Source organism: Biomphalaria glabrata, chromosome 11 (assembly GCF_947242115.1).
Source record: "Biomphalaria glabrata chromosome 11, xgBioGlab47.1, whole genome shotgun sequence".
Taxonomy (NCBI): Eukaryota; Metazoa; Mollusca; class Gastropoda; family Planorbidae; genus Biomphalaria; species Biomphalaria glabrata.
The window spans coordinates 7,912,501-7,924,725 of record NC_074721.1 but is presented as its reverse complement, the minus strand read 5'-3'; the positions used below and the strand labels follow the sequence as shown (position 1 = coordinate 7,924,725).

The following is a 12,225-nucleotide window of genomic DNA, read 5'->3' as shown; positions in this document are numbered from 1 at the left end:
TGACAATTTTATCTATTTTTCATGGAGATTTTTATGATTTTCAGTAGATTTTTATAATTCCAGGAAATTTCTAGGTGCTCCTAGAAAATTGGGAGGCTCAGGAACCCTGTTATAAGTTATAATGGTTTCACTTGATAATTTACACACAGAATTAGCGCAGGGCCTATGAAAATGCGGGACCCACTGCAGCCGCATAGGTTGAAGTGGCCTAAGGCCGGCCCTGCATATTTGTCATATTTGCCAAACGAACGAATTCCTTGAAATAGGGAATCTTTCAAAAGAAACTGTCTTTTTTTAAAAATTCAGTATAAGATTACATTGCACTTCAGTGTGTATATGTATTAACTTTTTTTTAAATAGTTTTTTTTTTTAATTGAAAGTGATACTTATAGAAAACAATGAGAAATAAAGACTACGACATCATTATTCCAAGTATATTATAATTGGTTTTTAAAAGTACATTTTGATTCAACAAGAAGTACCAGTTTCAGGTCATACCAATTCGATATATAATGTACAGTCTATACTAGAACGTATATAAGATTATTTTTATTTATTATTTTAAAGATAGAGTTGTAATTCTTGAATGATAAAAACAGTCCAATATTTCCGTGGTCTCGTAAGATAATATACTACACTCGTGTTTCAATTAACGGACCCGAAAACATTGGTCATATAATTTTTTTTTCACATTATTACATCAAGAGCTTATAAAGAAAGCTTCAAACCGAGGCAATTCAAGTAATGACGTTATTATTGTCCAGGTCAAAGTTCAGATGTCTACTTTGCATATTCAATGTGATGATTCTTCTGGTGACCTTCACTCTCGGCCTGAAGATGGTGCGTGCTCCTAATTTTCCAAGCAACGACAGAGATGATGAGAAGGGCAGCGAAGAGGATGACTCCAGCGACGATAAAGCCAACCGCAAGGTCAGAGATCGCCTGATCGTCTCCGGACCCCGCAGTCACCGCAACGTAGCTGTGGCAGAACGCGTAGCACCTCAGCACCGCCAAGCTTCCGTCATACGCCTGCGTCACGGTGACGTCGAAGTACTGCGTCATCTGCCAGGTGGAGGCCGCGCCCAGGGAGGGGCAGGCGGAGGACAGGGTGGCCACGCAGTCGTTGTCGTTGCTGCAGAAGCTTGAATCCCGGCATTTCACGGGCGATTTGACGTTAGCGGAGAGGCAGGACTTGGCGCCAGCGCTGGAATTGCTGAGTCCGCGGTTTTCGTCTATCAGGTCAATGGAACCGCTTTGAGGATTAATCCGGACAGTGACCTCGTTGTCTGGAGATTTGCAGATCATGGTGAAAAACCTGAAATGGCAAGAAGATTGTATGTAATATAATACAAGTACAATATAATACAAGAACAATATATACAAGAACAGTATAATGCAAAATATATATATAAAAAAGTTCCCTTTTCAGACCTTGTAGTCTATAGGGCAGATGATGTAAAGGTCATCTGTTTCTGTGGCCTACTGTTAACAAGGGTGTCATGTGGCCAGCACAACGACCAACCGCCTTTACTTTTTCCCTAACTAATGTCAGGTACCAATTAGAGCTGGGTGGACTCAGAGGCGCCCGAAGATCCCGAAATTAAAAATCCCAGTCATCACCAGGCTTCGAACCCCGGTCCCCGGTTCGGAAGCCAAGCGCTTTACCGCTCAGCCACCGCGCCGTGCAAAATAGATATTTAAAATTTTATCACTTACTAGGCTACTACGCTTCGAGGTAAAAAAAAAATAAAGGTACCCCTTTCAGACCTTGCGATCTATGTGTGATTTAAAACTCATATTTTTATATGACCAACGGTTAACGAAGGTATCATTTTCCCATAGTAGATCAGGCACTTATTACAATCAAGTAGACTCATGGCCCAGGGCGTTCTAAAAAAAAAAACCCATATCAAATCCCAGTCTTCACCGAGATTCGAACTCAAGAGCTCTCTGTTAGTTAGCCAAGCGTTTTACCTGGACACCACGTTCGAGTTTAGGTGTTGTAAAGATTGAATTAATTAGTGAACAACACTTGGGGACAGAAGGGCAGAATTACTCCTATTAACAGTGGCTGAGGACTAGGATATAACATCAACTCAAGTAATCAATATCACATTTTATAGTTATTGTTGACAAAAAGTTGATAAATCATTTGCTATTAGCAACGTGCTAAATTTTGTTTTCGGTAAAGTTAAGGACGGTGGAGATGAAGCTTTCCTGTAACTCCACAGGGCATTACTTTGGTCCTAATAAGTTAAATCTCTCTTTCATGTCTCTCGCTTTTAACTCCTCTCTCTCTCTCTCTCTCTCTCTCTCTGTCTGTCTGTCTCTCTCTCCTTCGCTTTCTCTCTGTCTTTCTCTATAAATGTCTCTCTCTCTTTATATATATATATATATATATATATGTGTGTGTGTGTATGTTATTTTCTTTCTCTGTCTGTGTGTGTGTATCTCTGTCTCTCTATCTCTCTCACGCTCTCTTTCTCTCTCTGTTTCTCTGTCCCTGTGTGTGTATCTCTGTCTCTCTATCTCTCTCACGCTCTCTTTCTCTCTCTGTTTCTCTGTTTTTGTCTGTCTGTCTCTCTCTCCCTCTCTCTTAATACCTCTATCTCTATCTTTCTCTCTCTCACTCTCGTTTTCTGTCTCTCTATCCCTGCTCTCACTATCTCTTTCTCTCCCTTTCTCTCTCCATGTATTCCTAAAGATGCATGACGTCTAAATCTTCCCTCTCTCCTGTATGCAGGTCCTCAGAATATAGCGAACAACAGACAGCAATCTCTCAGAGGCCCAATCTAAAGCTGGAAAGAGGAGTTCCCTTAACCTACCACATTGCAACTTACCTGAATTCACCACCGCAGCATGTGTTTCAGTGACTCAGACCCCAACCATTAACTCTTATTTTCCTGCTCCACTTGCTTGGATTACGTTACCAGTCATTAAACTCGTGAGGCTATTACATACGAAGGTAGGGGGTGGGGGGAACGCTTTTGAACACAAATGGATTTATGTTTATCAGTGAACATAGGGTTAATTTCGCATGCAAGTAATTTATTTACTGTTCAAAAGTAGAGTCTATATGTGTCGAGAAAATATCAATGTATTTTGTTATAAAATCTTAACATCTGGAATTAAAGGCCAGAAAAGTGTGATCGTGTGTGTGTGTGTGTAAATTGGGGGGGGGGGGTTGAAATGAATGGTCATGCCTGAGCTAGCCAGGAAAACCAATGATTTGGCAGATTTTAGGTCATTGGTTAATATGCATGACTAAATGCATGACGCGTAGGGCGTAATCATCTTCTTTTTTCAATGTAACGTCTGTATCCTATAAGATTAGATAAGATAAGATATTGAAAAAAAAAATGTTCCAGTCGTTTCCAACAGTATCGAAGCACGGGCATAACTAAGTAAAGTGAAGTTACCCTTTCAGACCTTGTGGTCTACAGGGCAGATGATGTAAAGGTCATCTGTTTCTGTGGCCTACGGTTAACGAGGGTGTCATGTGGCCAGCACAACCAGTAATCTTTACTTTTCCCCAACTTGTGTCAGGTACCCATTAGAGTTTGGTGGACTACGAGGTGCCCAAAAATCTCGAAATTAAAAATCCCAGTCTTCACCAGGATTCGAACCCAGGACCCCTTGTTCAGAAGCCAAGCGCTTTACCGTTTCATTCGCCTCCGTGGAAGCACGGGTATAGGCTAGTTATGTTCTATATGTTGTGATCGCACTGTAACAAAATTTACTTTTCATATTTTTTTTTGCAACTCATGGGCTGAGAACCACTGGCGAATTCTCATTCTTCGCTGCGCTTATTCTGAGCAATCTCGGACATGAAATTATGGGATAGACCATGTTGCAGCCCCATGCTGTGAGGTAGCCATAAAGCTCCATTGCACCAGCTGGACTTTATGTTTTAATCTCATCGGTGAGAGAGCAACGCTAAAACAATGGCTACACCCCAACGTGTGACTTGATTTTAGTGACCAAAAGTAAATAGAGAAACGCCAGACAGACAGACAGATAGACAGACAGTAAGAGCGAGCACAAGTCTTGTCTTTTTTTTTAATGATTAATAAAATTGTCGCCCATATTTAAACTTAAGCCGACGCACTATAAAAACTGTTAATGCGTTGCTCGAGATTCAAATCTACGTGACCAGATATTCAGTTTCTAGGAACAATAGACACATCCTTGCGTGGACTCAGTGATGCGTGTACTCCCGCACCACAGAAAAAAAAACAACCTCCCAAGGTGCTCTCGGTCAGACGCCACCCGCAGTAGCGTGTCAAGTGACGATGTAGGCTGTGTTCACGTTTTCCTTCGCCAGCTCTTTGTTGAGCGACGTCTATGTTTTTTTTTATCTTCGCAACAGATGACAGTCACGTGGTGTACGACGCGTTTTGATTATAGATCTAGCAGTTTTCCAAACTTCCTTTTTCGAAGTGAAAATACACTTGGTGCATCTGACGCAGCAATCGGATTTTCCCGATATTTAAATTAGAGGTGTAACAGATCGGCGAAAGTCAGAGACGGTGAGGGAGCAGGTCTCAAAAGAAAAACATTTCACAGTTGAAGTGAACTTAAAAGTTTGGTCGCCCTACATCTCTTTCTTTCTCTTTCTCTCTGACTATTTCTCTTTCTGCCTTGTCTATTTCTCTTTCTGTCTTTTTCTGTATCTCTCTTTGTTCCTCTTCCTCTTTCTATGTCATGTGTTTCACTAATTTGTCTCTTTCTATCTTTCTCTTTGTCTCTCTTGCAATATTTTTTTCTAATTCTCTGTCATTCTTTCTTCATCTATCTTTTTCTCTTACTTTCATCTATCTCTCTCTACTTCTCTTCCACTCTTACTTTCTATTTGTTTCTTCATTTCTATCCATCTCACTCTTTCCAATTTTTCTCCATCTCTTCCTTTCTCCACCTTTTTCTCTACTTCTTTTTTTTTACCTCTCTTTCTTTCTTTCTTTCCCCATATCTTTCTTTCTTTCTTTTTTTTCTCCAACTATCTCTCTATCAATCTTTCATTCTCTCTATATATTTCATATTTCTCTCTTCAATTTGTTTTTTGTCTTTAATTGTTTTTCTCACATTCTTTCTTTCTTTCTTTCTTCCTTCTTTCTTTCTTTCCTTCTTTCCTTCTTTCTTTCTTCTTTCTTTCTTTCCTTCTTTTTTTCTTCCTTTCTTCTTTCTTTCTTTTTTCCTTTTTTCTTCCTTCTTTCTTTCTTCTTTCTTCGTTTTTTCTTTCTTCTTTTTTTCTTTCTTTCTTTCTTTTATTCTTTCATTCCTTCTATCTTTCTTCCTTCTCTCTATCTTTCTTTATTTCTTTCCTTTTTTCTTCCTTCTTTCCTTTTTTTCCTTTTTTTATTCTTTCCTTCTTTCTTTCTTCTTTCTTTCTTCTCTCTTTCTTTCTTTCCTTCTTTCTTCCTTTTTTCTTTCTTACTTTTATTCTTTCTTTCTTTCTTTCTTTTATTCGTTCCTTCTTTCTTTCTTTCTTTCTTTTTTTCTCCAACTATCTCTCTATCAATCTTTCATTCTCTCTCTATTTTTCATATTTCTCTCTTCAATTTGTTTTTTGTCTTTAATTGCTTTTCTCACATTCTTTCTTTCTTTCTTTCTTTCTTCTTTCTTTCTTTCCTTCTTTTATTCTTTCCTTCTTTCTGTCTTCTTTCTTTCTTTCCTTTTTTTCTTCCTTTCTTCTTTCTTTCTTTCTTCCTTTTTTCTTCCTTCTTTCTTTCTTTCTTTCTTTTATTCTTTCATTCCTTCTATCTTTCTTCCTTCTCTCTATCTTTCTTTATTTCTTTCCCTTTTTTCCCTTCTTTCCTTTATTTTATTCTTTCCTTCTTTCTTTATTCTTTCTTTCTTCTCTCTTTCTTTCCTTCTTTCTTCTTTTTTTCTTTCTTACTTTTATTCTTTCTTTCTTTCTTTTCTTCTTTCTTTCTTCTTTCTTTCTTTTATTCTTTCTTTCTTTCTTTCTTTCTTTTATTCTTTCCTTCTTTCTTTCATTCTTTCCTTCTTTCCTTCTTTTTTTATTTTATTCTTTCCTTCTTTCTTTCTTTTATTCTTTCCTTCTTTCTTTCTTTCTTTTATTCTTTCCTTCTTTCTTTCTTTCTTTTATTCTTTCCTTCTTTCTTTCTTTCTTTTATTCTTTTCTTCTTTCTTTCTTTCTTTTATTCTTTCCTTCTTTTCTTTCTTTCTTTCTTTCTTTCTTTCCTTCTGTCTTCCATCTTTCTTTCTTTCTTTCTTCCTCTACTTATTTTCACTTGTTTCACCTTTTTCTCTCCTATTAATCCACCCTCTCTCTATATCTCTGCATCTCTATCTTTTTCTCTCTCTCTTTATTCTCCACCTTTCCCAGTCCATCCCCCCCCCTCTCTCTCTCTCTCTCACTCTCTCTCTCTCTAACTCACTCTCTCTCTCTCTCTCTCGTTTAGTTTCCACCTAGTAGAAGTAGGCGTGATCTCTCATTGTCTTTATTAAAAAGAAAAAAAGATTTACTTAGTAATTCCCTGGCCTACAACCCACAGTGTTTATTTATAGTGGTCTTGACCTTCACATTTAAATAAAATAATAGCTTAAAAAACGTCTCAGTGGAGCGCATGAATATTTATACGAGTCAAATAAAATCTTCACGTTTTCCCAACCTGCTTCATCTGACAAAGCAGTGACCAAGAAGTGATCAGCGGGAATCGATTAACATTGTTGGTTCGTTGGCTCGATACTATAACTCGATACTATGGCGCGATAGTATGACTTGATACAATGACCTGGTATAATGACTCGATACTGTGGCTAGATAGTATGGCTCGATACAATAGCTGGTATAATGACTCAATACTATGGTCCGATACTTTCCTTGATAGGCTCATGTGCAGGAGAAAGCGATTACATTGCGGAAATGGAAGGAATAAAAAATGCCCTAGAGCATATTTAAAGACGTATTGAGGAAGGAACTGCGGCACCGGCCTATGTAACTCTCTTTACAGACTCACTTTTTTGCCTGCAAGTTCTCGAGAGCTCAGAGACTTGGCCTACAAAACTAGCAAAAACTATGGCTTGATTGGAGCGCCTCGCAAGGAAACATCAGGTACGTATGGCGATCCAATGGATTCACTCTTCCTGTGGAATCAGAGGAAACGACAAGGCCGACAGTTTGGCGAAGCTAGGAACGCTTCTAGACCCACCAGAGGAGCCGCAAACACGTGAGTGCAAAAGCGAGGATTTGTGAATGGATCAAGTCCAAATGGTACAGAAACTGGGAACATTGTAATCTGGAAAGTTCTCAAACGCCCAAACAGAAAAGACGAATGGTGGCAACTAGACAGAAAAAAGCAAGCAATCCTGGCACGATTCCGCATTGGACACTGTCCGATAGGAGCCTACTTCGCTAGGATCCGGGAGAACCATGATCCCAGATGTCGACACTGCCATGCAGAAGACGAGACCGTGGAGCACATCCTCTACGAATGGAGGGTGCTCAGAAACACATTTGAGGAGACGACTAGTCTTGAAACAGTTAGAACTGATGCATGCGGCGGTCTCGCCTTTACGGAGACAAGAGGACCCCACAGAACACTGCCAGATACCTGACCGTGCTGTAAAGGATTAATCCTAGTATGGAGCCTTAGTGCATGGAGGCTTACAAATGGTAGTATCATTGTATGGTTCGATACAATGTCCTGGTATACTGTCTCGCGAGCACGTTGCCCTGCCTCAACGTGGCGCTCGCGTGGAAACGACCATTAGAGGAAGTGGTTAGGCTAAATGGGTAGCAACACAAGACTCCCGTGGGGATGTCCACGGGTAGACGAGAGTCAACCCATTGCACGGGCGGAGTTGTAAAAAAGCCCCCACGAACACGTCCCACATCCATGCGCTGTTCCTCAAAGGGGCCGTTACATAAATGGCGGGTCTCGCACAGCTAGCTTGGTACAACGAAGGAAAAATGGCGGAGGCTCCTGGTGCCCTCGGCCTTCGGCCATGTGCAGCCAAGCATGCATCGGGGGCCAAAGGCATTGGAAACAGCAATGTTTTATATAGGCATTGACTCGGGTCTCTCTCAAATAGAACTGTTCTCACAGGTTTTTTTTTTTTTTTACTGTTTGGTGTCCAAACAGGTTTTTTTTCAAACTTAGAGCTCGAAGAGCCTTCGGCTCAGCTCTTGGACATCAACAAGGTATACTGTCTCAATACTATGCTTCAATACGATGGTTCTATAGTAGGCCTATTGGCATTCTTTGACAATTTTCTGAAGGATAATAAAAGTTTTGACTGTTATTCGGATGCCCTTTGTTATTTGTGCTTATGACAGGATCTTAGGATTCCTATAATGTGCTTTCTTAACAGGCACAAAGTTTTTTCAAACCCTATAAATTAATAAAAAAAGAAAAGACTCAAAATAGTTTTATTCCTATTTGTAAATAGTCCGAATGATCCAATATAAATATATCGAGAGGAATGTCTTATTTAGATTAGCAAAAGTAAAATTTTTATCATTTTTTAATTATTGAAGTAAATGGGATAATTTGCTCCTCTTACTAATAAAAGTCGGTGGGAAAAAAATGCGCAAATTCTGAGGTTTCCTTTAAAAAAAATATTTAAAAAAGACTACTTTTGTTATCCATGGGGCTCTGCATTCTTACGTCTCGGCATGGAGCTGTCGCCTGGCGAGGCCTATCTGAAATGGTCAGCTGCAAAGTGAGCATACAATTAGGGCTGAAGCCTATTTGGGATGCCGTCACTTTCATTGCGGGCGTTTCTGCTATCCGTTAGTGAACTCTTGACTTTCTAATTAAACTCTTTGGTGTCAGATGTTAGACTCATTTCTTAAATGCAAGCGAGAAAAATCAATATAATTCTATATATTTCTTTCTTTTTTTGTCTTTTTTTTTTCATTTTTTTTTAAATAATTTTTATAATATTCCTAAATAGTCTCTAGTTCTGTTTTAGGAATGCGACCCTCGCTCGGACGCATAAAAAAAATATTTATAGTTTGAATATTGGAATCTGGCACAAATCTTAGGGATAAAAGATTTAACAAGGGCGCCGTGAATCAAACCGTTTAGGAAATAGCGCTGTGTAGGGCTTTATTTTCATTGTCATTCCGTCTTGTTATACTTTTTGCTGAAAAGGTCATTCGTCTTCCAAATGTTGTACCCCTCCCCCCCCCCTTCTTAAGACAACATCGCGTCTTTAACAAAACCTAGAGCTTTTTAGATCTAGTCTCGTGGACACCTTGTTGGATATTTTCTAGGCCTGTTTGGACTTGGGACTCCTCCTAAGTTTCCAAAATCAACAGACTCAAGAGACTTGAGTTCAAATCCAGATCAAGTGAACAGAGCACGTGCGAGACTAAAGCTGTGACGTCGTCTTGTGAGCTCTCACTTTGAACACGTGAAGTCACGGGTGAAGTAAGTGCTCCTCTCCTGAGAGTTTGTTTTATCAACCCCCTCCCCCCTTTTGTTTTTTGTTTAGTTTTCTCTTCAAATCCTGGCTGTGGCTATCACCAACGTTTCACTCACCATTGATTCGAACACATTTGTTATTATTGCCTCTAGATCTCTATGGGGTATGCTCTCCACATAGTTCTAATAATAGGCTTGAATAGTCTACCGTAGGCCTAACCTTAATCTTGTTCCTTACACGAGGCTAGTCTCCGCCCAGTAGAAGTAGGCGTGGTCTAAAACAAGTTAACCTACCAACAGAGCTTCGCGCTACTAAACGTACTGAGAGATTGACAAATAGACTGAAACAAAGGAGGGAGACAAAAAGTGATAACTTATAAAATATTCATGGCATGATGACTAATACATAGATATTGTTTTTTTTGTACTGTATCAGTTGTCACATATGAATCTAAATCTAGACCAACAATGAAAGTTACAGGCAGCAGAAGTTTAAAGAAAAAAGGAGAGAGAAAAGGGGGGCATAAGGGTGAGAGGGAAAGAGAGAGAGAGAGGCAAGGAGAGAGACGGTGAGGTTAAGAGAAAAAAGAAAAGTAGGGAGAAAGAAGGGAGAAAGAGACGAAAAGAGAGAGAGAGAAAGATATATATATATATATATATATAGAGAGAGAAATACATATAGAGAGAAAGCTATACATATATGTAGAAAGAGAGAAAGATACAGAGAGAGAGAAAGAAAGAGAGAAACAATGAGAGAGAGAGAAAGAGAGAAAGAAAAATAGAGAAAGGTATATATTTAGAGAGAGAGAAAGATAGATAGAGAGAGAGAAAGAGAGAAAGGTATATATGTACAGAGAAAGAAAGACAGAGAGAGATATATGTGTATAAAGAAATATCTATAGAGAAAGAGAGAGAGAGAGAAAGATATATATATATATATATATATATAGAGAGAGAGAGAGAGAGAGAGAGAGAAAGAGAGAAATAAAGAGAGAGAGAAAGAGAGAAAGAAAAATAGAGAAAGATATATATGTATAAAGAAATAACTATAGAGAAAGAGAGAGAGAGAAAAAGATATATATAAATTTAGAGAGAGAGAGAGAAAGAAGGAGAAAAACAATAGTGAGGCTAGTGACACTAAATGTTCAGTGAGGTTAAAGACACAAAATGTCCAGTGGGGTCAGTGACACTAAATGTCCACGGAAGCTAGAAACACTTAATGTTCAGTGAACTTACAGATGTCCATACATGTCGTGTAGTTCCACATCCAGTGTCTGCGGTGTGCGTCCAGAGTTCGGAACCACGAAGTGAAATGATAACCCTGGCTTGGTCTGGGCTGCGATGGACGCAGTCTGTAGCACGAGGCAAAGAATATGTGTCAAGTACCTGGCCATGATGAAGTCTGTCAAAACAAATGTATTTGAATTCATGTGTGCGTGTTATCTAAATGAAACATTGAAACAATCCCTATAAGTCTTAGAGACTTGTTCTCATGTTACCAAACTATTAGTAGTCTCTATTTCACCCAATACAACCTATCAGAGTGAGAGAAGAAATGAAGTCAAAAACTAAAAGAATGAGAGAGACGTTTGGAAGGAATGTGTGAAATGTGTACATTGTACTAAGAACCTGTATCTGATGCCCTAGTCATTATGAGTAATGAATTATATATAGCAGTGATGATCAACCGAATACGACCTGCGGGCCATTTTATTTTCCGACACTCGTGTCACGGGCCACATTACTGAAAGTTACTAAAACTGAAACTAATTCTAGGAGAAACTTACATTACTTAGTGGTGTATTTTTTTATACACCGGAAAATGGCTACATCTCCGATCTTGTAATGTGAGCAACATTGTAGCTAGATCTAGCTTTACCACTGACTCATTTTCTTGTCTCGTTTTGGTAAATATTCCCATCAATGACGCCATATTTGTTTCATAATATGTTGAGTTTTTGTTTTTTAACAACCACACTTTCTTTACAAAACAAATATGTCTAATTATCATGTTCCACAATAATTAGACGTCATGTCATATATAATAGTGTTAAAGGTCATGGTACCAATACATGAGAGAAAAAAGTGAGGGCCCTAACGTTTCGGCGAGCCAGATTGAACCAAGTCGCTGGCCGGATCTGGCCCGCGGGCCGTAAACCAATTATGATTAATATATAGATTTTACTTTGTGCGGATTGAAGCAAAAAAAAAAAAGGAAATAATTTATGGTTTGAACGGTATTATGTCTCATTTTGGTACAGCCTTTTCAGAGCCTGACTTTATGGCGCTAAATAATTCTGATACATTTTTTATATTTGATCATTTTAGGATGTCTTTAAAAACAAGGATACATATTTATATTATGTATGTGTGGTTGTGTTGAAACATAATTTCATGTGAGATCAATAGTTATGTTTGTTCATTAGATTTCGGATTTACGTTTGTTGTGTAATTATTCTTAAGCCAACTCGAAGACAAGCGTTATTAGTATTCATGTGGTTTTTAACGTTGTACTAATGTAAATGTAATGTAAAGTTTCCCCTTTCAGACCTTGCGATTTATAGGGCAGATGATTTTAAGGTCATCTGTTTCTTTAGCCAACGGTTAACGAGCAGGGTGTCATGTGGCCAGCACAACGACTGTGAAGAAACAAGTGCTTTTAAGTATAAACTGCCTTTTATTGTGCACCATTCAGACTTAACATATTGACAAGGCGAACATTATCTACAGATAACCAACTCCACTAGATGACTTTCTTCTGCATATTATCAACACGCTCGTCACTTCCCGCAAGTCCCCTAACTCTCCGATACCCAACACTTGACCGTGT

The 12,225-nt window shown here is 38.7% G+C and overlaps 1 protein-coding gene across 1 annotated transcript in view; it reads right to left on the bottom strand.

Moving 5' to 3' along the window:
- Positions 1 to 433: 433 nt before the first annotated feature.
- The window catches only part of LOC129921761 (uncharacterized), a 13,769-nt gene continuing 1,977 nt past the window's right edge, over positions 434 to 12,225 (bottom strand). The window contains exons 2-3 of the mRNA XM_056004474.1: positions 10,632 to 10,797; positions 434 to 1,315 (exon numbers count right to left, since the gene is read on the bottom strand). Of these exons, the coding sequence (XP_055860449.1) occupies positions 781 to 1,315; positions 10,632 to 10,789 (693 nt within the window). The 5' untranslated portion in view covers positions 10,790 to 10,797 and the 3' untranslated portion in view covers positions 434 to 780. The remainder of the gene's footprint in view (positions 1,316 to 10,631; positions 10,798 to 12,225) is intronic.